Source organism: Ornithodoros turicata, chromosome 8 (assembly GCF_037126465.1).
Source record: "Ornithodoros turicata isolate Travis chromosome 8, ASM3712646v1, whole genome shotgun sequence".
NCBI lineage: Eukaryota > Metazoa > Arthropoda > Arachnida > Ixodida > Argasidae > Ornithodoros > Ornithodoros turicata.
Window position 1 is genome coordinate 41,821,818 of NC_088208.1, and position 25,267 is coordinate 41,847,084.

At 43.9% G+C, this 25,267-nt stretch overlaps 1 protein-coding gene across 1 annotated transcript in view; it reads left to right on the forward strand.

Annotated features, from left to right (window-relative positions):
* LOC135367465 (histone deacetylase 4-like) overlaps nt 1-25,267 on the forward strand; it is a 71,577-nt gene that overhangs the window by 40,878 nt on the left and 5,432 nt on the right. The window contains exons 12-21 of the mRNA XM_064600759.1: nt 297-420; nt 529-691; nt 740-990; nt 4,810-4,859; nt 4,925-4,992; nt 9,109-9,266; nt 9,321-9,376; nt 20,394-20,481; nt 20,685-20,804; nt 20,861-20,958. Of these exons, the coding sequence (XP_064456829.1) occupies nt 297-420; nt 529-691; nt 740-990; nt 4,810-4,859; nt 4,925-4,992; nt 9,109-9,266; nt 9,321-9,376; nt 20,394-20,481; nt 20,685-20,804; nt 20,861-20,958 (1,176 nt within the window). The remainder of the gene's footprint in view (nt 1-296; nt 421-528; nt 692-739; nt 991-4,809; nt 4,860-4,924; nt 4,993-9,108; nt 9,267-9,320; nt 9,377-20,393; nt 20,482-20,684; nt 20,805-20,860; nt 20,959-25,267) is intronic.

A 25,267-nucleotide genomic window follows, 5' to 3' on the forward strand; every position in this document is an offset into this window, starting at 1 on the left:
GCTCATCTTCTATATATTATGACTAGGGTTCCAAGTTTTCAAACGAAAATGTGATGCCACGGAGAAAGCAAATGCAATTAGAAATCAGCATTTTAGCATGTAGCTCCATATGGGAATATATTCGGCAGGTGCTTTTTAGCACTTTTGGGCAAATGTCTAAAATGTACAGCCCTAATTATAGTACTTGAAAAAGCATTTTACACCTATATTTCCGCAGATAAAGTGAATGCTGTAGTAATCAACTGGAGAAGAAATATTTCTTGAAGGTGTTAAAAGTAGACTTTTTCTTTGTTCAGGAATATCCACCGGCCCTTGGGGCGTACCCAGTCTGCTCCGTTGCCCCTGGGCCATCCAATGCTCCAACCACAGGGAGTGCTTATGAACCCGCAGCTGTATGAACAGCACAACCTTCTCAAGCAGGTACACAAATTTTGATGATGGTGATATGGCGTCTGTCAGAGCTTGTGTTAGGAACGGGCAGGAACACCTTATTATTGTATTGCAAAGCCAGTTAAAGCGTCTTTGCAGCACATCCGCCAGACAGTGTTGACCAGAGCCGGGAGCAAATCCCAGGTTGTGGAGCATGTGGAAGAGGAGACAGAGGCAGCTGTGGCCCAAGAGATGAAGGACCAGCCAGAGGTGATTGACCTCACTGATTCACGCAAGGGATCCGTGGACCACATCAGTGAAGGTAGACCAGCTTCTGAGATGAATGTACCTGCAGCTAAATGAATTTCAGATTCAGCATTTGCAAGCAGACAACCAGGGGCACGGCCATTGTCTCGAGCATTGTCAAGCCCACTGGTTAGCCTGAGTCCCAGCAGCAGTCCACAGAGTGTAGAGACTCCCACTACAGCTCTAGCTTATGACAGCCTCATGTTGAAGCACCAATGTATCTGTGGCGAGTACACGAGTCACCCTGAGCACGGAGGACGACTCCAGAGCATTTGGGCGCGGCTTCAAGAGACTGGCCTCGTTGCCCGTTGTCAGGTGCCCCACCTTTTTATTAACCACCCTGTCCGTGCCTAATTAAATTTATATAAGCTTATAAACCTACTACAAGTGGAACACAGTGCAAGACCACATGCGAGCGTTATTGTTACACTACAAGCTTTTGTGTCACTACCCCTCGCACCAAGCTCTGTGAATGTGATTATGGTTCTAGAGGGTTGAACCATATGCATATTCCTTTTGTTATCGCTAATTTAATCCGAGGGATATCGCTACAGAAGCTAAGTCAGGCTTCTGTAGTACATTATCCTGCCAGCGACGCTAACGACAGCCACTACGAAAGCTTGCGGAAATGGTAATATTTTATTGAAAATGGCTCATTTGCTATGGTTGCTTTTGGTTGCCGTTATACAGGGTGTCCCACCAAAAAAGGGCCAGGGGCTGAAGAAAAAACAGTGCTCTACACAAATGGAACCAACTGTACATGCTTGGCAGTTGCGTGGTCTATCCAAAAATATTTTTTTCATCGCCCCTTGTCAATTAACTAGTGGTAGTTAATTTTGCAACTTTTAAATTATTGGTTTTAGCTCTGAGATGCTATTGAGGAAGTTGTAGTACATGTCGAAAAAGACACAACTGAAGTGGTTCGAGGTTGCTATGGCTTGTAGTTTCGTTTTTTCCAGGGTTTAAGAATTTGTTTCAGATGCCGGGCAGACATGCTGCCTACAATCCGGCACCCACGCGCAACAATTCCAGCGTCCTCTGGCGTACCCTGGACGAATGATGCCTAGGTTATCCAAGGTTATCTCAGTCGTCTACACGAATTGTTCATGGAACATGGAAAGAGCGGTTGAATTCCTTGCGTGATAACTGTATCAGATTGATTGAGATTTCATTTTTGTTAAAAAAATAAGAGTGAGAGGCAGTGCTGCTCGCCGGGAAGTGTGCAGACTTTACTTCGATAAAAGCTTTCTTGGTTGCAAAACCAGCGTTTCTTTGTAACAAAATAAACACATTTTCATGTGTCTGCTTCCGTATGCAGCGTATCGCGATCAGATGGGGCACACGTTGCTTCCATGACCTGTCACGGAACAAGCGCTTATCTCAAACAAAAGTTTATATTGACCTTGAGATTAGCGCTTGGAGACCGTCCTTGGGCCACGTCACACAAGAGGAAGATATTTTACCTGTTTCATAGCACACCTATCAGTGTGCACTGGAATCGTCGCGTTCTGACTCAGAATTGTGGGGAGCGCTCTGTGGTGCACGCAGCTTCTGAAACCAATTTTTAAACCCTAGAAAAAACAAAACCACAAGCCATAGCAACCTCCACCCACTTCAGTTGTGTCTTTTTGGACATGTACTACAATTTCCTCATTGACATCTGAGCTAAAACCGATAATTAAAAAGTTTGAAAATTAATGACTGCTAATTAATTGACAAGGGGGCGATGAAAAAAATATTTTTGGACAGACCACACAACTGGGCCAAGCACGTACAGTTGGTTTCATTTGTGTAGTGTCTCTTTTTTCTTTAGCCTCTGGCCCTTTTTCGGTTGGATACCCTCTAGGATATGCACAACGTCACGTTCAGCTGTGTCGAGGTGCGCGACGTAACGAGCAGGCAGCACGTGCTCCACAATAAAATTGAGAACGTCGACAGCATGAAGCACGCTCACGCATTCATTTTCAATTTTTTCGGGCCCACATTCTTGGATCATGTTGCACTTCGTACCTACCCTCATTCCATGGTGATGATCCTCGGTGATCGCTAACTTAACATCCAAGTCCATTGCTTTCCGTTTCTTCTGCTCCCTCGCCATCTTTGACAGAGAATGCGTTGAAGCAGGTAGCGGGAGCAGAATTCCCGTGCGGCTCCGGGACTTCCGTACCGAAAAGGTGCCAAGGAACATTGTGCATCGCACCATTCTACAATTTGCAGAAGGGTGCAACGCCGGACAGCGCTGCCAACGTAGGTCCGCGAGCATGAGGGCGTCAGATATCGCTGTTCAAGTACTCAGAACGGCGAGCTTTATCGTTATGCACGGGTACATTTTCCATAGAGACAATGTATATTTTGATGGCAAAAGTAAAAACTATCATTCTTCAGGGTATATCGCGTTAATATGGCACTCGTTAGTATGACATCCTCACTTTATGACCACTAGGGAGAACACATGTATTCTTCCCCCTTTTATTGTGACCGTTCACCACAGACAGAGTCATCCTCCTGACCCAAAAGTCCAGTGGCGCCAGGAAAACATACGCTCGGGGAATTCTAAAGTCACGACACCGCTTCTACAGAATCATGCTCCTGACCCACAAGTCCAGTGGTCCGGGGATGTATTCGCTGTCGTCCCTGCAATTGTCACTGGAAAAGCTACATATAGATAGGGCCTGACTTTTTCGGGTTTTATTTTTGGCCAAATTCGGGGGGTAAATTTCGGGTGATATTTTTCGTTTTAAAATTCGGGTGTATTCGGGTTAAATCCCGTTACGGCATATTCTGTCGTCAGGAATTCGGGTGTATTCGGGTGATTTTTTTTTTGTTTAATAAAAATTTGTCTTAACATGGAACTAATGTTTAGCGATGTTATCAAACTTTATTTTAATGCACGCTTATGAGTGTGCCACGCGACCCGGATGTTTTCGGGTAGATTCGGGTTAAACCCGAATTTTACAGATTTCGTTCGGGGGGTAAATATCGGGCGGATACGGGTTTAACCCTAAAAAGTCAGGCCCTACATATAGACAGTTGCTCTAAGAAGGCGCTTTTAACAAATTTTTTCTTCGATAAATTGTAAATAATAAATTGTGTCGGTAAAATAAAGTAAATTGAATTGCAATACTGTGCCTGCAATGTCTGCGTCTCCAATAAATGAGACAGAACCAGACAGACTGCCTTTATGATGGGCTTAGCTGGAGCATCATCATCCATGGTGCTCGATAATATGACAATTCGCTTTGTGACCAAAATCCGCAGTCATAGAGCGCACAAGCATTTAAGCGTCGCGCCGAAAAGTCTAGAAACAGCACGTGCGTTTGCCAGAAAGCAGGCGATGTGCCTGGAAGCTTCTTTCTTCTTCTTCAGCATGCGCCGGGATGAGATATACTGTTTCGTGCCTGCCCTGGAAGTTTCTCGAAGATGATTCGTGGCAATATAATCAGGCCATAAATGTTTGTCTTAATGGAAAAATTAGGATTGTGTGACAGATACCACTTTGTCCTTGGTTTTCAAATCTACTAGTACTAGTTGAAGTAGTAATTTTGACAAATTTAAAACCTTAACGAAATATTGCTAATGACGGCAGGAAAGATGGTAATATGCGAGGAATGAGTTTCACCAAGCGGAACTGACCTTATTGTTGCATTAGTTTAGTCGACATAGATTTTATACTGGTTGAAATATTTGTTTTGCTGTTTATCGCTCTTCACCAAGTAAGCGTTTGACTCTATGGGGTTGTCCTTATATCCTGACAAAGTCTCGGACTTGCTTCATTCTCACCCAAACGCATAAAACATGCATTGCAAATTTCAAGGCCCGAGAAATATTCATCATTAAAAGAGCAAAATAACTCATTTTTACAGTAGCCAGTGAATATAAGCCAACTTTATTCCACCCCTCAAACTGTGGTGGCATATGCATTGTAGCCTTTACTGGAATCCTTAGTGTCGAGAGATTTAATGCGCAATGCAATTTCTGGTGAAAACAAGTATATGCCTGCAATTCCTTCAATATTTTCAGAGTGCCAATTTCAGATTCCTCAGTGTTTGCAAATAGAGAAAAATTGCTCCAATTTGCCTCAACATTAATCCAAAAATGTGCAACACATTACATGCCTCCATGTTTTTCCTACAGAGAATACGATCACGAAAGGCAACACTAGAAGAGATCCAGTCCTGTCATGGGTGAGTGAGTAATTCTACAGTCCTACAGAATAGCCTCTGCTCATACTGTCTGTTTTACCACTTAGGGAAGCATACACCCTTTTGTTTGGCACCAATCCTCTCAACAGACAGAAATTAGAAATAAGCAAACTTGGTAAGTACATTCCCCAATAGGCTCTTGATCTCTCTGCATTATGCGCTTGCCAGCTACAATCAGTGCCCTTCAAACTTGCCTAAATTATGTTGATAATAACAGCAAGTCAGCTTAAAAGAATATTCTTTGAGGTCACTATAGTTACTGCAGATAAATTGGGCATTAATGCCTTGAGTAGAAATTAGAGCTGTGTGAATAGCAAAATTTTGAAATGGAATCAAACGTCTTACCGACACTGGGAATTGAGATTTTCAATATCTTACTACGGAAAATTGTGTGGAAGTGTGTCGTACTATGGGGAAAAAAACTGTGCCCGTTGCGTGCCTTCTGAGTCTCCCGTGTCTCCCAGTAGTCCATACGCGCCCTCCAACCTCCCGTAAAATCGGGGCCTTGAACTTGTCTGTCATTTTCCGTTTTCCTTTAAATGCTGCCCTAATGTATTCCAGCCCGTAACACAAAGGGTAAGGTGGTGAGCAGCGAACCACATAATGCCACATAGCATCCGTGGCTGGAGGTCACGACAGATCGCTTGTTTGATTGTGTCCATGTTTTTTGAGAAGGCTCACTATAGTCCTATCATCAATCCTGTCTTGTATGGTAGTTTCGTTTCCTCCAATGGCGTTCTCCAAACAGAAGAAGAAATAACCGCATGTATTTCCCACGTGCGATGTGCCTTTTCACGGGTTTTCTGGTTGAGCACAACCTGTCGCGGAGTGTAAGCGACCACATGTGACCGCTGTTCCATAAGACGTCCCCAAAATGTGATGAAGCTAAGTGCAAAGATCTGGTTTTATTTCTGAGCCGTGAAACGGTAAAATCGGGTGATGAGAGTGATCAACTTGTAATGTTCATTTTCAGTTTTTTTCGGGTCTTACCACAAGAGGTGATGATGCAAATCGGGGGTAATAACGGGTTTTACCCTAAAACATAGGGCCCTAATTATATTTCAGCTTGGCGTAAAATTCATTGCGTTGCTATTCCTATTGCACAACAGGTTTTACTCACTATACAGACATTTTTTGGGGCTGGCTCGGTCTCATCCACAATGCTGATGTGAAAGTGTGCCAACGCAGCTGCTACACTATCTTTCAGAAATATTGGAAAAATATTGGAAAACTCCAAATGCTGTTCAAATAGCATTTCATTTCACTTTATTTTTCCGTACACAAGATGGACGGAGGCGAGGCAAAAAGCTTAGGGAAGCTTGAGAGGAGCCTTGCCCCCGGATTACAGTAGCAGCAACTGTTTAAAAAGACAGAACCGGAGATGAGCCACGTTGGTTTCGGCTAATAGAAGATGACGGTTAGGGCAAAAACAAGAATACAGTAGAATCTCGTTAATTCGAAATCGCTTAATTCGAACCTCCGGATAATTCGAACTCTCGTCCGAGTCCCGTCTAAGGCACATGTATTTCAATGGGGGAGACACTCCCGGTAATTCAAACAGACGAGCGTATACACCGCATAATTCGAACAAACAGCGCTCGCGCGTCAGACAGGAACGGGTCACAGCGCCCCATATCTCCCTGATTATTGACCTTCCGTACGCTTCCCGTCCTCTTTCCGCATTTTGCGCTGTTCAAGGACGCTCTCCCCTCTTCACGACAGCAAGGAGTTTACGCAAACGCTTGCATTGTCCTTCTCCTCTTTCTCTCTCTTCCTCTTGAGACCCTCGTGAGGGTGGAGGAGGTGTGTGCGCGTGCCGTCACTCATTTTTATGACTTCGCGACTGTCAATATCGTTCTGCAACCCGTTCACTGACATCGTTTATTTCCCTAACGTGCACCATGTCAGCAGAGACGACGGCGTGGAGACTGGGCTCTTAACTGACGCGGACATCATCGACGCCGCGTGCGCCGGCGGGTTCAGGCGACTCAAGTCACGAACCTGTCTCGCGATCCAGTGCCTTTACCAAGTGCATCTGATGTAGCATCGGCGCTGGATATGACAATGCGCCATTTTTCTTCCGAGAAAAATGCGGATGCCACTCTTGAACTTGTGTCCGAATCAAAGCGATGCTAACAGTCCCGCTAAAAGAAACTGTTGCAAGAGCGAAATACTGACTGCTTTCAACCTTAAGTCGCTTCATAATTTCTGTAAGTGAATTCTTGTGAACATATAAGTCCTGTATTTCCTTCAAAGTCGTAATGCGCGGCCGTGACGCTCTGGGAGTTTTCTCCGCCGTATCGGGAATGTAACGACGGTAGAGGCGGAGTTCGGCGGCAGTAACGATTTGAATTACGCCAATATAAATGCGTCTTGAAGTGACACCGGTACCGCGAACGTAAAATACGACTCGAAGTGCGTCGCGACACATCTGCATGCGCTCCCTGCGCCCAAGCCCCCTTCCAGGAGAGCGTCTCCCGTTAGTTCGAACTCCGGTTTATTCGAACAAATACCGCGGCCCCCTCGAGTTGGAATTAACGAGAGTCCACTGTAATACATTTTGTACAAAATCAGAGAAACAGACATAGAAACAAAACTCAAGTAGAACACATCTAACATGCAAAAGGGAACACATCAATAATTGATCCACGGCATGACGGCTGTACACTCCTTACGCTGTAGCACGCAAAAGCACCTGTAGTAGAGACCATCCTACACAATATCAGAATGCTAAAGGAGTGCCGTTGTGAACAGCTGAGCAAACCGATCCTGGCCGATCAAGTGCTATCATTTGCCCTCATTATTTATTGAAATTTGGAGACATGCTTTTTTTCCATACATTTTTTCTCACCTCATCTCCATTTTTTAAAGCTATTTGTGTATTCGATGTGACGTTCACAGGGATTGAAGAATCTTCATCATTAGAGTCGCGTTGGTTTTGAGTGACTGCCAATGTAAATGCGTATACCTCAAACGTGAGTGCATACAGGGGGCGGCACGAAATGTGTCATTTGACCATTATAAGAAAACGGCTTAACGGAAAAATATGGGGTAAACAACTTTCTTCTGGACGTCTGGACGTGTAACGTCTTTTTTTGTCAGAATTAGATTGCTCGTGGAGAATTTGGCCTAATCAGTCGCAGAAAATGCTTCGTGGAACGATTGTTATACCCGTAAAAGTTGCACGAAAATTTAGTTTTAGTTGCGGGTATGCGAACGACGCACAAAGTCGGGCGTCAGATCAGCGGCAAGAGAGGAGGACAGTCCCCGCCCAGGTGAGAGACAGAAGCTGCGAAAAGAAAGAAAGATATCCTGTGGAAAAAGTTTTCATAAAGTGTTCCTCACCTCAAAAATTTTTTTTTAATTTTCACACCTCACCTCAAATTTTTCCATAGGTTTCCTCATCTCACCTCAAACATCACCAGAAAAGTTGCCCCTCACCTCACCTCACCTCAAATATTGTGAAGTGAGGGTGAGGAAACCCTCACCCTCGCACGCTCGTGAGGGTGCCCACTTCTGTATGTTGGCATATGCCACGCTAAAATGCATCGGAGGTTTTACTTTTTGGTTCCCTTCTCAAAAATAACCTTTTTGGTCTTCCAAATGAAAAATTTAGACTACTTTGATTCCAGAGTGGGGAATTCTGTGGTGGGAATATAACCTTGCCCAGTTATTTTCATTCATATTCAGTGTTCATTCAATCAAATGCACACACATCAGCTTTTCGTGTGTTTTTTTCTTTTTTTTCTGGGGGGGGGGGGGTTCAGGGATCTTCCTAGCATCCCCTATACCTCCATAAGACTCCCCCAACAACCCCCACCTCTCTAGCAACACCACTCCACATCGACTTCCAGAAAGGGCAAAAAGCCAGAAAAGCTGCAAATATGGGTGCCCCCCCCACAGAACAGTTCCCACAGGGTGTTAAAAATGATCTGTGTGCTACTTTAAAGGAGCCCAGAAGGCCATCTCAAAGATTTGCTGTTTCTAATGCATTATGAAAGAACTTGACAAAAAAAAAAATGTGTGTGCAACATTCTGCCTAGAAAAAAATGCACTCGAATATTGACACACGTTGTTACGGGTTTTCTTTTGTCATCTCCACGTATGAGAAGGCTGTAATTGGTTGATGGGAACATTTTTGTAAATTTTTGTATGGTATTGAATGTCCTTGAAGCAGTGTTAAGCAGATGAGAGGCATATTTTCAAGTATCTAAAGTAGAATTGTGGACAGCAGAGCTACCCATCAAAAGCTTCGTAATGCTCCCGTGTGGCGGCATTGGAGTTGACTCTGACACCACCTGGAATGAGCTGCACACAGCCAGTGCTGCCCGGATGGCTGCAGGATGTGTCACGGAACTGGCCCTTAAGGTTGCCACTGGAGAAGCCAGGGTAAGCATTTGTTGTCCTTATCTGAGCAGTTGTGTGAGGACATTCTACTTTCAGAATGGGTTTGCCGTAGTGAGACCTCCGGGACACCATGCCGAGCCTCAGCAGGCCATGTGAGTTCTCTGAGAATCAAGAAATACTTGGCTATGCCTCGCAACATTCGCATGCAACATGCTTGACTAACTGTCCTCTACCTGATGACTCCCACAAGCACTCCTTAACTCAGTGGTTCCCAAACTTTCCCTAGTAGCACAAAACGATTTGTAAACATCTTTAAAAAGTGTTGGCAAGACTGCTTTTTCGTATAGAAGACTTCTTCCATCTTGTCTACATCGTGTCTTCTAGCTTTGGTTAAGTTGATGTTTATTGAAGTCTTGAAGACGTCATCTGGGCTGTCTTGAAGACATTTATTATATGTTTAAAAAACATTCCTTGTAAGAGTCTTGAAGACGTTTGTTATACGTCTACAATACATCTGTTGCGAGTGTCTTGAAGACTTCTCTCATAGGTTTACAAAATGTCTGTTGTTGCTGTCTTGAAGACGCTTACTGTATTCGTAAAAAACGTCTGTTGTGGGAGTCCTGAAGACGTCTGTTATACGTTTAAAAACATCCGTAGTGGTTGTCTCGAAGAAGTGTTTTGTACGTTTACAAGACGTCTGTTGTGGGTGCCTTGAAGATGTTTATTATGTTTAAAAAACATCCATACTTAGGCTGTGAATTTCACACATCACATGTTCATTGACTGACACATCACTTCATGATCTTCACAATGCACGCTGATCGTTCCAGAAGGACAAACACCACGTTCAGGGTCGAGTTGGATTCCAAGTAGAAGGGATACCTCTTGATTAAGACGTCTGCATTTTTGTTGCCAGCTGACAAATTCAAGCGAATGCTTCTTTCTTTCCATTGCACTTGATGAAATAGCATATTATGTCAGCCTGACGACATCTGAAGCCTTCATGTCTAGTACAAATGGTGCAATTCACGTTAAATTACAGAACAGGCTAATTAGTGCATGCACTTTTTCCAGCCCTACCCTTAGTGCACAAAAAGACTCAGCTTCACACCTCACTCACAAAAATACGAAGCAATCAGCTACACTGCACAAGATATAGTGGCCGGGAGATATGTACAGGAAGAAGCTAGTATATGCCGTACACACCTTTTACGTCGACCTTCAGAACTTTCACACACGTTACTTGCAAAGAAAAGTTCTCCACACTACCTAGAAAAACGAATTCAAGTTACTTTGTCCCTACTTCAATCGATTGTAGATTGGTACATACCAAACGTTGAGCGCAGTTGAGTGCCGTCTCGCTGATAAAACATACACTCAAAAATCAAAACCTTCTCTCAACCACCATCAGGTACAAACCTCCCGCCAGATCCAAAATGGCGAGCGTGGGACCATCTAAGGTGCAGGCGGAAGAGCAGAGATAGAGCGAGGGGGAATGGGTTGGCTTGGCATGTGCGGCATAGTTGGCATGATCGTCCGAGGCTGATGTTCTAAATTCATCAGTGTGTTAATCGTGATAGAAAGCAATAAAATGCTGTGTTCTGTTACGCGAAGGGCAATAATAAGCACATACAAATGCTGAAAAACTGAACAACATCACAGAATGTGGTGCAACACTTCGACGAACGCACTCAAAGACTTCAGTTCCACCTCAAGACAAAGTATAAATGCAATACATTTCCAGAACGTCCTTCCTCTTAGCATGCGTCTTCAAACAGAGCCAAGATAATTGACACAAACAGAACATGGGTGCATCTTTCAAGCAGAAACGGCAGGTGTTTACAGGTCGCCTTCCTTTAGGATACACCTTTAACACAGCGATGCCGAAAACCTATTATGAAAGAGAAAAACTGTACATCTACAAATGTAAATGAACGACATTTACAGGAGGTTTTCCTTTCGCATACGTCTTTAACAGAAAAGACGGAGACTTATTATAAACGGAAAATCTGTACGTCATGCAAACGGACGATGTTTACAGGAAGATTTTCTTAAGCATACTCCTTTAACAGAGACAGCGAAATCGTACTACAAACGAAAAATCAGTAAGTCTTGCAAACACAACCGGACAACGTTTAGGGGAAGTTTTTTCTTTAGCATATGTCTTTCACAGAGATGCCGACGACGTAGTATAAACGGAGAATTGATAAGTCTTAAAAACGTTTCCTAAATTGCGCCTACTAGACGTCGCGTTGACATCCTGATCATCTTGGATCCCAACCTGATGAAATAAAGACGTTTTTGCAACTAGGGTTCCTACCCTGCGACTAGTCAAAACCACAAGATATCCCGTCGCGACCTCCTTTGCCAGTGATATCACGAACCAGCTGGGTGATTGCCACCTGTGATGAGATGAGTGTACAGCTCATGCTTCGCCACTCAACTTTTGAAGATGTGCAGTATCCCACGTCTGTTGCTTTCAAGAGTACCTTTCATGGCATTGTTCATATTGTTCACAGTGTTCTCCATGATGAACTAAAATAACAGTTTAAGAAAGGGCAAAGTTGAACTGCCATCATTGGATGCACTTGCCATAGTGGCTTTTCAGCCCCCCATGAAAGATCATAACAAGAGACAGATTCCATTGGTGTCTTTACATCACTCAGATCTGCGCACAGACCACAATATGTGGAAGGACACATCTGAGCTCAAAATCTCAGGTAATGAATTGGATCCAGCTAACTTTGGGTTGCACGTCTCTTTCTTAAAATTGCTTGGTCCCTGGCCAAATCCCAACATTTTTGGACACCATAGGACTTGGATCCTTGTTGTGAAAGGGCTCATTACTTCATTCCCCATATCACTAGCAGCAATGGGGTAGAGTTTCCCATTCATCATTTCAAAATAAAGTTGTTGGGTTGCACCTCTCCCTTGCCTCACAATGGATCACAGCTCCATGCCATTTGACCAGGTTATGTTTACCTTGCCAGCTTGCTACACCCAGTTGGGATAATGGTGCTTCCAAGTAATGTGCCATTTTAGCTGATGATGGATGATAAGAAGGATGATGCGGATATGCAAAGTGGGCCTTTAAAGTTATGGCTGCGCTAAGAGCGCTGTTCCAGGTAGCCCAACACCGTGCTTGGTATGAGCAGAAAGGCTACTTCCAGATAAACTACAGGAAACAGCAGCCAAGTGCAGAAAAAGTGGAGAGAATTTCAACTACACGTTCGCAAAACATACAAGCTCAGGAAGCAAACAGGGAATACTACACCATAGCATTGACAGTATGTGAGGAAAGAATTAGATCAGAGGGTAGAGGGCATGCAAGTTGACAAGTGCAATGCTCTGAATTTTTAAGATACAGTCAACCCTCGATTTATGAACACCCTCGGTTCCCCGAAAAATCGTTCATAAATCGAGGGATTCATAAATCGAAAATTCCGTTAAGTGAGTACTATCGAGCAAATGGAACGGTACTTCCGAGTTGGTATTGTGTTTATAATGCAATATATTGTGTAATTTTGCTTTGGACCATGCCTTCTGCTGTGTCAATTTAGGTCAGGAAGACTTGTGCAAAAACCTGTTTGTTGTTCGGATTTCGAGGAGTTAAGAACCGAGGGTGCAATACCTCGAAAACGTTTTGTCTGTTCAGGCGTCATTCATAAGACCACAAATAATCCCTGTGAAAGTTTTGGTTGGCCTCGGAATGATCCGTTCATAAATTGAGGGCAAAAACTCTGCACAACTCCTAGTTGGTTCCCAGAAATTCCATTCATTATTCGAATATCGAGGTTCATAAAACGAGGGAAAAATACATGTAAAAAGTTTGGTTCCTCGTGCTAGTGTTCATAAAACGAGGGAATTCATAAATCGAAGGTTCATAAATCGAGGGTTGACTGTATAACTACTATAATTTTGATATCCAGCACTGCTATGTTGGAAAGAAAATAATCCAAGAGGTCGATTGGAGCAAGCTGCTTGATTTTGCGTGAAATCACCCATTTGACATGGAAAACAAATTTGGATTCAAAATGATTTTATTTACCCACACAAATTTATATCCCTGGTGGATTTGGGTTACAGTATGTTTATGGTCATTGGTAAAATGGGGATTTGATTTCAATCAGATTTGTGTCACCATATCCATATCACTGGTACTACTTGTGTTCTATAAGGACTAGAAAAAAATGTTAAACTGTAAAGTGCTGCACCTCTTTCATCCTTCTGAAATTACATAGAACCTGTTAAAATGTTGGGACCACAAGGTTCAACTAAGTTGATCCCAAGAAAAGCTGTTCTCTCCCCTTGTCCTTGTCCTCCTTGTCCTTGCTTGGTTCAACTCCATTACAAAGTCTGGATATCTCAGAGTTTGTGTTCATTTCACAATCTCTTAGGAATGGGCTGGCTTTAGTACCCAAAAAGATAAATGTGGCATCAGACCTCACTGAGCAGTGTATGTGTCAGGTGTGAACAGCGCCTGCAATGAATGCCCTAAACTGGATCCTCCTTGAGAGCATCTCACACCCAGCAGTCACATGCTTAAGCAGGAAGTTAGTGTTGCACATTGCATATATGAGTGGCAGTTTTTCAGTGTATCTTCAGGTCAAATGGGGGTGTGCTAGCAATACATCCACAAGTAGTGCCTGTACCTACCAAGCTAACCTCTTGCTCACATCAATTTTGCTATCTTTTTCATACAACCCATTTCACCAGACCACCTGTAGTTTTCAGTTGAATATCCTAGAGAATCCGGTTATGTCTGACAGAATCCTGATATCCCAGAGTTAAGAATCCACTTGCTCAAAATCCCAATGTTGGCTCTGCCGATAACAAAAGTGGGGGAACTGTAGTCAACAAACTTTGTTATTACTACAGCACTATATAGGTTTCTCTTGACCGTAAACTAACCAACGCCACTTCATTTTCTGTTACTCCTGCGAGTCTGCCCTGCTAAGCCTAACAGTCGCTAAAATGATTTTCTTTGTTATTTTTCGCGAGATAATCCCACCTGTGGCATGAACATTGGCATTGGTCCGGCTTTCATAAACTGATATCTACGTGAGATATAAAATTAAGAGCATAGGTAGAAAGAATGCAGGTTTCACTCAGACGCATTTTTTTCTCACTTGGGTGCGCACTAGTTTGGCGTCTGTAATGGCCATCACTTGGACCTTTCTACTACGTAAGTACCGTGCCATAGGCTATGACCCTGCGTGATATTTATTATCTCTGACCAGCGAAACGTTCCATAAAAAAAGCGCTGCCTGTCCAATTTTGTGCACCCTGTCTGTGCCGGTCATCTTTGTAAAGCCACAATAAAGTACATACTAAATGTAACCTTAATGTTCGCTCTTTTTAATGGTATGCGGCACAAGTTCTTGTCATGCGCCATTCAGCGTAAATTCGCACCGGAGTTGACATAGGTACAGAAAAACCAGTGGAATGGTGGTAGGTAACCATGGGAGGTGGTGGGTTGGAATCTTACCACCGGCTGTGCTGTGTCTGGTTTTCCCTGCGTTTTCTGTCGGCACAGTTTCCACAGAACGCTTAAAGCCCTGAGTCCTCTCTCCATCTGTCCACATCTGTACGCAGCTCATACTCACAGTTGCTGCGCGTTACTAACACGGAATAAAAGAAAATAAGTACGGAAATTTTGTCAGTTCACGAAGCACGTGCTCAAAAAGGCCATTTTTTTTATTTGACAAGGAAAAAGTGTGATTCATGGCGAATGCTTTGGCTTCATTGTGATAGCAAATTTATATGTGGTAAACGGGCTGAGTTACGGTGGGTAGAAGGTGCCCCACTCTTGTATGTTTTCCCACTTTTATCTGTGCTGAGCTGGTGCTTGATTCCCAACACAAGTCCAAGTTTCAAATGAGAACATACTGAAATATAAAAATGAAGACTGGGAATGACGATGCTGACGTGTTCAATTTTTTCACCTGCATTACCACATGAGCCTACTCGATTCACATTATCAAAAGTAAGGAATGTGTAAATACATTAACGCGCACTTCTTTTCACTGTTACTTTTACCGAAACACACTTGCTCATTAGAATTTTAAAATGTAACCTGTGTACTCGAAAGTAATGTAGTATCTGTATTTCGTGATCACAGATGCACAGCAGTGCAGACAGATGGCACCACCTAAGGTGATTTTCATTAGTGCAGTCCCAGTACCATAAATACAATTCCCTGTCCAACTGAGCCTTAGAAAAAGACCAGAGTGACTTTGTGAGTGTTTCCCGTTTGGAGCACTGAGAAGAGTTGAGGGCCGCACCAGTAATGTGACTCAAGACAGGAACTGTTCCAGGTGCCCTGACTTGTGTGACAATTGTGTGGCTTGAGCCATCATCTTCTGCACTTGACACTGAGTATGTCTCTTGTGAGGAAAATTTCCATCTGATGGAATTATATCTGTTATTGAGCGACAAATGTAGTTGGATCACTTTGGATCAAGTGGTATCGTTCCGGGTATTAAAAGAAACCGAATAGCTATGCCTCGTTCCTCTTTCCTTTTTTTTTCTTTTTAGGGAGAGGTGATGTGTCTGAATTCAATATGATTGCACTTGAAATTTGGACTTGTGTTGTGATTCAAGTGTCAGCTTGGTGCAGACAAAGTTGGGAAAACTAAGTGATACATGGCACGTCGGTTCGACAAATATTGCGGAACAAACAGAGCACTTACAAGAGCGGGTATGATGTCACGTAGCTGGCTCGAAGGAAAATTGGCTCACATCTGCCCGCTTTGAGTCTGGAGGTCCTTCCCACAATTCCTGAGCTAGAAGATGGAGACTATTTTGAAATAGTTTTTGTCTATACCACCTTGCTGCTCGAATCAGATTGTTGAATTAGTCACGAGTGCTTAAATTTTTCCCCTGATGTAAAAGAATTACGGCACAGTTACGACTCGTGTAACATGAAATTCAGCATCAGCTGTGTGTGTGGTGAAGTGAGGCTGGATGAAAGTGTGTAGACAAATTTATTTTAGCTTGATGAGTATTGATTTGTGGTCACTGAAATGGTTGACTGAATGGTTGTGGTCTGAAATAGTTGTGAAATGGTTGACAAGGTGAGGGTTGTCCTGAACGAGGGGGCTGTTCTGAAACACCAGATCTGTGCATGAGCCATGTCTAGTTGTGGGTTGGCGGATGTCTGTGCACAACAGAAGGTCCAGTTTTTTTTTACATATCGCTTGGGAAAGTGGTGTTCTTGGCCAGAGAAACGTCCACGTTGAAGTCTCCAACAGTGAGAAGCTCATGCGTGCTAGTACATAAAGTCGAGCTAAAGCTAGTACACAATAAAGTCGCAGATGCCTTCTGGCACGGCGAGAAGTGGGAAGGCACAAATTTCTCCGATGTCATCTCCAGAAAGGGTGACTTCAAGTGGTGTAGCCAGTACTCTGGCACGCAGTCAAATGGTAACTCTGTTGCCCACTGCGATGCACCCCGCAGCAGTACTTATAGCCATCTTCATCCACGTCTCTGAAAGACACACAAGTGATGTCTTACAGAGGAACTAGTCGTCTGTGTGAAGCTGTACGGAGCGTACATTTAGGGCTGCGGGTGTCAACGAGTGCGTAGTGATGGTGCGTAGGTGGTGCTTTTGCAATTGATGAAACTCGTCCGCCAAAGTTCTGTCGATATTCGCCTTTTCGTGATAGAAGTTCAAGTCATTGCCAGCTCACTCAGCTATATCACTTTCCATCAATACCGGTTCGATACTGGCGGGATTCTCCACTTACACCCGGTGCTGAGCGCACATGATAGAGTTTTGTGTGTACATGCGAATGCCGCGATCTCAGGAACGTCTCCACTAAAATTATACATGCTGTAAAGTTGTACAAATAACATAACTCGTGCATTTTTATAACCCCGCTGTCGTTTTTGTTCATGGCCGTTCCTGTGATAGTATCTTCCACTTGTCATAGTTTTTGTGCAGACGTGCAAATGCCGACGATGCGTAGCCAGTCAGGCAGTGCTGGCATCAATTCCCTCACCGCCACCACACGGGCACAGAGCTTTGTGGGTCATGGTCATTCCAGTCATTCTAGCGTGCGCACTTGCTGCCTGCAACGGTACGTTCTGGACATGCCTGTGACCTCTGGTGTGTGTGTGGATCATGTCTTCGATTGTACTCCTCGGAAACAAAGCCATGAAATTCCTCCCTCATTGGGAACCACTGACCAATATAGTCTCTGAGGCCACCCTGTGTCTTTGATAAATTACATTTACTTTATTTCGTATCGCAACTCAACCTCGTTCAGAGAGACTGAATAGCAAAATGTAAATGTCATGAGCGATTCCATTTCCACAAATTTTCGAAAGAACCCGCAAGGCTTCATAGTTTGGGATTCTCCAAGGGTAGGTGACGTCATCGAGATCGGGCTGCAGGCGTCATGTCTGCTAGTTGAGTCTGCCTGACGTGGAAGGTATCGCAGCTGCAGGTAGATGAATGCCAAAGTTAGCCCTTGGCCAATGAACGGCCACGAAATCTGAAATTGATTCCGAGGGTAGTTGGTCCCGTGTGTAAAAGATGCACCTTGCAACGAGTTCCAACGGTAAAGACCTCGATGTCATCATATGAAACCTCTGATGGACGTTGCGGGACAAGCAGTGATCTTAACATATCGTAGATGTCTTTGCCACATAAACTTAGCAGAGCTGCTCACCATTTAGTACAAGTCGTGATTTCATCAGCCTCGAAATACAACTCGAGCCGTTCTACCCACGAGGTCCAGTTGGGACAAACTGTGAGACTCGCCCGACAGACATCTGGAATTGCAGACCCAAGGCTCGTAAGGTTTGTAGGAGGGCAACATGGAGATGCAGGACTATGCGAACGTCGTTTATTCCTTGGGAACAGAAAAGAAAGATGGGGCTGAACCAATGTACGCTATATTTCACATATATAACAACCTCATCAGATTGGAACAGTCTTTCACAGCACATTTCCACAATTGTTGACCACAAAGAATTCATAGCCACTATCACTTGACATTTCATGCCGACATTCAAACTACAAACTAATTTGATCATTACTCTGACCTGTAGTTTGATCAATCTTAATTGCTTTGTGTTTTTGTTTTTTTGCTACGTATGTACTTACAACAAGTGTGTCCCCACTTCCTTCTGTAATGGCCTTCTAAGGCCTCTTGAAGGTACAATAAATGAAATGAAATATCTAACATTCGTCCTAGTGAGAAAGGTGGTTGACAAAAGGAAAAAAGAAGAAACACAAAACCTGTGAAATTGTCAAGATACACAGAAGTGAAACCTTCGAGCAATTGACATATGGGGTGAGACAGCAAACAGATGAATGGGGGAAAGTGATTAGAACGTCTGGAGAGAATCAGGTTAAGTCTCACCGTGAGATGCATGGAGTCTAGGTCTTTTGTTACAACGTGATAAACTGTGATAAGGTAAGCTAACCTAACCTAACACAGATACAGTGCACCAACTGGTAGCAGTCCACACAGCAATAGATATTGCACAATCGCATTGGCGTCCTTGTTCGGTCGCGTATGGAATTTTCTTTTCTCCTCAGTTTCCCCCGACCGAGAGATATCCGGTTCAATGATGTATGTCCACCCAGCTCTGACTCTGCTGAGAGTGAACAAACGGGAACAGTGAACAGGAGTGCCCCGAATGAAACCCACGTTCTTTGTATCTACATTCTTTATTTTATATATCACGAACCAAACCGTTTTGAAAAGCCGGAGCAACGCCAATGTTCATGGCACAGGTGGGGCAACCTCATAAAAAAAAAAAGGGGTGAAGCCCTGCATGAATTGAAATGAAATAGCCCTTCGATGAGCATCGAAAACACTCGAAGCGTGAATGTTGCTCAATGATACACTACTTGGTCATTCCCAGTTCCTGCAGATAAGCTTAGATTTTGTGATTTTGGTATTGTGGATTTTGAAACAGCACGCATTGCTTGAAATCCCTTTCAACTAAACTCAATCCAACAACAAGCATACTGCTTATTTCGTTACGTTACTATACAATATTGCACTGGCACTATGCACTAGCTGTTAGAACATGAGTCATTTTCCCACATACTTGGAAAAACCTGCTCTGTTAACTAAGCACTGTAAAAACCGCAGACATTTGAGTGTGAATATGATTAAGGGGCTGGAGCCTACAAGGATGCCTTGGATCCTTTTATATGAGTCGGCAAATTGCACAACCACACCGTTAGCACACTGTATGAAAAGTGTGTTAGATGCTGGAGGTACAAAGCAGAGAGCTGCCTTGTAGTTCCACATTCTGTGGGGTGTCAGTTAACCAACTAAACTCGTTTTATGTCACCCTCTGGAGATACGACCGAGCACACGCGCAAATATCTTGATTAGATTGTATTGTCTTGTAAGGGAAACCCTTTGCTGAGCGTCCATTTCACTGACTGCCACAATGATTGATCATTAAACCATGGGCACACCGAGGCAGCTTGATGAGCAAAGCATGTGCATAGCCTTTCATAGCCCTTTAGCCGTCCTTTAGTTTGGACAAAATTTTGACTATGGGAATGGCCAACACATTAGGCGTGCTCAGGAACCAGGAAAGATGCGAGCCGCATCTTTTTTCCATTCAGAGTTTGGTGCACACGAATGCAGGCTGATGAGACACTGGGACAACAACTGAAAAAGTGGGACCTTGTGGGAAAGGTCCTCCGTTAAGAGTTTCACCTCTATGTAAAGGTAAAACTCAGTTTGAATGCGTAGTCGATGGGAAAATATGCAAGTGGTAATTGGTATAATGGCAAGTGGTATTCACTAGGTTTGTGCACCATGCATTTTTAATTGGTGTTATATAATGAACAAATTGCTCCTTCTTTTTCTGTTGTTCCCATATGCCCTCCGGTGCTTCCTTAATTTTCATCAACATTCATAATCTTTGCAGAGGTTCAGCTACACTTGATCTACACCAATACTTCGCTTTCAACACTAACCAAGCTACTAAAGATTGAGTATAAGCTCCTTCGATCTAACTAACAATGGTGTAGCACGTGCGCAGTCAAGACCTGTCAGTGTACAGGTTGCAGTGTCGGCCTAAAAAAAAACTTCCCCTAGGGACACCTTTTTAGGTGAACTGTGCTCTAACCAGGTCAATGAGCTATCTGACTAATTTTATCTTTAAGTTGATTTTGTTCTTTTTGACCAGGGGATTTTGTTTTTTTAACTCTGTGGCCATTGCTGCCAGGCAACTGCAGCAGAAGATGAAGGTGGAGAAAATCCTGATTATTGACTGGGTATGTCAATATGTTCTGTTTATCGTGTCCATTTACTTGTTTAAATTTAGTGATGCCAAAAAACTTGCGCGTTAGAATTATTCTGTGGTGGTTCTAAAAAAATAATAGGAAAGGGTAAGCACTGGAAATGGCACTTGGTGTCTCCCCTCTGAAATGCACTGTGAGAATCCTGTTAATGCAAGGTTTTTGGCGGATGCGTACAGGACGTTCACCATGGCAACGGGCTACAACAGATGTTTTACGATGATGCTCATGTGCTGTACATATCTCTTCACCGACATGATGATGGCAACTTCTTCCCTGGAACTGGTGACCCCCAGGAGGTAAAAATTCTTTAATAATACCAGTAACATATGCCTTAACATATTTGAAACTGTAGGTAGGAATAGATGACGGCACTGGGTTCAACGTCAACATTGCTTGGTCCGGGGCTCTCAACCCACCTATGGGGGATGCTGAGTACATTGCTGCATTCAGGTATCTTGTTGAAATCCTTTTTGTAACCACACTGTGCGACAAAGCAGTTTGTCAAGTGTCAACATATGTTCGTTATGAGTTTACAAGAGTACAGTAGAACCTCGTTAACTCCAAGTCATCTAGAGGGCAAAAAAATTTCAAATGAAGCTGGCCTTGGAATTCAGTGAACCTGAGCACATGGTGAAGGAAAATATATTTATTTGCTGAAGAACTCAATTATCTTGGTCTGCCACTTTCCAAAAATGACATCGGATGTCATTGTTCTTTCAAGATGGGCTACGAAATCAATCATATCCGGAAAAGACTGTGTGCGTCCAGATTCATCGTGCTCGGTTCATTTGCACGTGGAGAACGATGTCCCCCGTGAGAGTTATGGCACACATTGCAGATGATCCCCACTTTTTCTTTCATTGTCAGCGTCTTGTACTTGACCTGCGGGATGTCTCTGTAGCCCACAGGCAAGAAGTGGACTTGGAAGTGGACCTCAACCGTAGCACAAAACGAAAGCAAGCCATAACACAGTTCGCATAATCTGGATTTGCAGCACAGCTGGGAGGCAAGGATACATGAGGATGTTGCACCGCGCGATCGGCGGCTGGGAAAGGGTAGTCAGCAAGGGAGCAAGCACATAGTAGTTTGAGATAGTTCACATAACACTGGGTACGTGACCAATGATAGTGCGATGTTGTAGATATCATGACTATGACTAGACTATGTAGATATCGGCCAATCAGGAGCCTGAACGTTTGGCTGACCTTTCGATCGGTTCTGGCTACCATCGACTCTGGATTTCACGCCTGCCGCCGTTATCCGGTATTCAAAATAACTCGAGTGAGTTTTGGCTAAAAGAAACATTTATTCACACAGAGCCCTGATTCAAGGATCTGATACATGGATGAACTGTGAATACAAAGTCCACTGCGTTGCTGACACACTCTAACCAAGTTGGAACTTGACACCAAACAAACACACCTTTCAATTCCAAATGCCGAGCCAGTCTCATGAGTGCTTACCATTTCATGATGAGCATCTTCTTTTGCTGCTGCAGTGCATCATACATTACAGCAAAGAGGAAAGCGCTTGTGTGGCACGTAATCCTGTCCTTGTTGTCTGTCCTCGAGATGGTACCTGAACGTGTTCTTCACACTCCGTCTGCTCCAACTCATGAAGAATTCCAGTTTCGCAGTTGATAGATTGTTTGTGGTATAATAGTTGTGTCTAGAAGCAGCATGACACTCGTAGAATCACACTGACGCACGAGTCAGTCCGTGAACATATTTCTACAAACTGTTGAGTCGATTGACACCACCAAAACACAGAACACAGGAGGACGCCGTGCTGGCCGTGCTATTTTGAAGCTACGGTGAAACGGCCAAGACTCTGCACACACATGTACGCGTACAAAATTAGATTTCAAAACATTGTCGACCAATCAGAGCGTGCGTGCAGTCTCGGCCAATGGGCTTGCAACATGGCGTATGGGCGCAGTGATACATATTCTACAGCCGCATCTGTGGGTACCTGAGAAGAACTGGTTTTGCCGTGAGAAGCCGGTGGAAGATGATGAAATTTGGTAGGAAACTTAGGAATTAAGCAGGATACAGGCCAGTTTTCTTCAAATTATGCAGTCAGATTGCAACGCGTGAAGACGGGACCGCAGCAGTCCTTCAAAATAACCGGAATTCCGTATTACGGGAAGCGAGATGGAATTAGCGAGGTTCTACTGTACAAGCAAGTGGCTCCAATGCTCAGTGAGGTGAGACTCGATCAACGACTCCAGGACTATGCGCTGAAGTAATGTACGTCTCCGTGCCAAGAAAGTATGTTCATACTCTGCATGTCAGGTACGACACTGGTTGTCCGTAGCATACTGGTGACCTCTGGCATAGTCTTCAACTTGTAGGTGGATCCACTGTGGACTTTTCCATCAGTCATACAAGTGTCATGTCATGTGCTGTTCTTACAACAGACATTTGGGGTCAGTTTGGTTTTGCACTCCACCTGAAATCCACTTTTGTCCTCGCCCATAATTTGGAGCAAACGCATGTGACCCTGGTTGTAGCACACTTATTGTAGCACGATTTTCCTAACATGCAGGGTTCGTGCAGGCTCTTGAAATCCTTGAGTACTCTTGATTTCTAAAAGCACTTTTCAAGGGCCCTTGAAACTCCTTAACATAGCGTTAGTCCTTGTATTCTTTGAAAATGCCGCGCCTGAGCATGCCAGGAGGCACGTCCAGCCGTTACGTTTTCTCTGCATTTGTCTCTCCTCTAATTTTTTCCAGCCGTATTGGAGAGCGCACTGTGGCGCCATCTGGGTGTTTGTTGGGACATTAGAAAAATATGGAAAGAGCAGGCGTCGGACACACACGTGCGAAAGTGTGCGCGCTTTTTCCGTGTCTCTGTCGGGTTTTCACTTTCATCGCATCATGCAAGAAGATGCAGGGTGGAAAATGCAAATTCGAAACTGGCTTAATCGTGAAGACTATCATTCGTGTGTGAAACCAGATGGCAGTTACCTCCATTGAGCCAAAGTGCACATTATGTGGACAAATTATAGACGTCACCACAATGGGCGAGTCAGCCTTGAGGAGTCACCTGAAAAGCTCCAAGCATACAACCTGAGCGATGGCAAGTGAAGCTAGTTCTTTGGCCAGTTATATAGCACTGTGACTGGGGAGTCAAACGTTGGGAACGCTTGAAGATAAGACTACTTTCTCTCCAGCAGTTGACATGGCCAGTGTGTGGGAAATGAAAGTAATGACCTCCCACTAATCCTACAATTCTTGTCTATACGCTGCTCAAGTTTAATAATACTGAGATTAAGGTAGCACAGAAGTCATTTTTATATATATTTGTATATACTGCTTTGTATAAAACTGCTAAGCAGGCCCGTAAGATGCACCATAAGAATTAATTCACCCCACGGAGTCATAATTATCGCAGAAATTTAATTGAAAGTATGCCTCAAAAAGTGACCGTGCACAATGGTCATGTAGAGCAGTACCAGCTTGGGATCTGCCTGGGACCTCGCTGACGCTACAGGGGCCACGCTCGCTGATTGGTCCAGAGAAATGTTGTCTGCTACTCGGCTGTTCGAGGTTCTGAAAAACCATTGCTCCTGGCTCTGTCATGATTCGGCCACTCCTTCTCTCCCCAATTCTCCGGGGGAACTAGCAAATCTGGTTTACGGCAGCAAAGGGACAGGGCGCTGACCCCCACAATGAGTTGCCCTTGTAACATCATCGGTGATGTGGCATCATACTTCTCCTCCTCGTTATACCCAGAGTGGTGAGTTAAGGGTGAACTGGCGGAGCCATGTTTATATGAGTTTTTTTTCTGTGAAACAAATTGCACACATCAAAACCTTTTGCTATATTCGGTAAAATGACACGCAGTTTCATCAGACGTCTTAATCTGCAAATTTTTTGGATGTTCCTCTGTACTCCTTTAAAGGGACGGTCTCGTACAGCCTGGGCGATTCCGAAACTTAGCCAAAACTAGTTTCACGAGTACAGTACACATACAACCGTCAAAGTTTCATTCGAAATGACCAAGTCGTTTTCGAGGAATTTGTCAAAACGTGCCGTAAGAGCAGATGACGAAAGCTGCGCTTCTCTCATGCATACGTCACGTATGACGTCGCCCTGTGGGTGCGTCGTTGTTGTCATGGTAATTGTAACTTGCAGAAGCACCTTGGGTTGAGTGATCCCCTTTGCTCTCGAAATGGGGACACTCAGGCATATACCTCCGCGAGCGGAGAATGTAGTCCCAGCATTGACTGTGGGGTCTCCCATAATGTGGCGCACAATCAGATACGTGGAAGCTAAGTCACGTGTTTTCTCTCGGCGAGTATTTAGTGCTGTTTTTAAATAAACACGCACTTAAATAACACTCCTTCTCCATGGATGTCGTCAATGACACTTGCGGGCCCTTGTGATGCGCATGTGACGACATTAGATATAGTTGGGCAACCCGCTGCCTGTATCAAGGTATGTGCTACATTGCCAATTCCTCATGCTAGGAAAGCGCAAAGAAAAGTCATCTAGCTACTTTGCTCACAGTACTCTTCCGAGATTTGTATACAACATGGTACTTGTGGTTTTGGGAGTTGATCAGTTGTAGTTACTTTTATGCCAAGGCAATTTTTGCGCATCTCCATTGCCGTCTTGACATCCAGGTGCGAGTAGTCCTGCCACCATGAGAGTCCTTGACAATTAGATTATCGTGTGACACACTCAAGCTTTAGTTCTGTGTTAGAAATCCGGAATTTGCCAGCACATCCTTTACCTTTGCAAATGCTTCTTCTT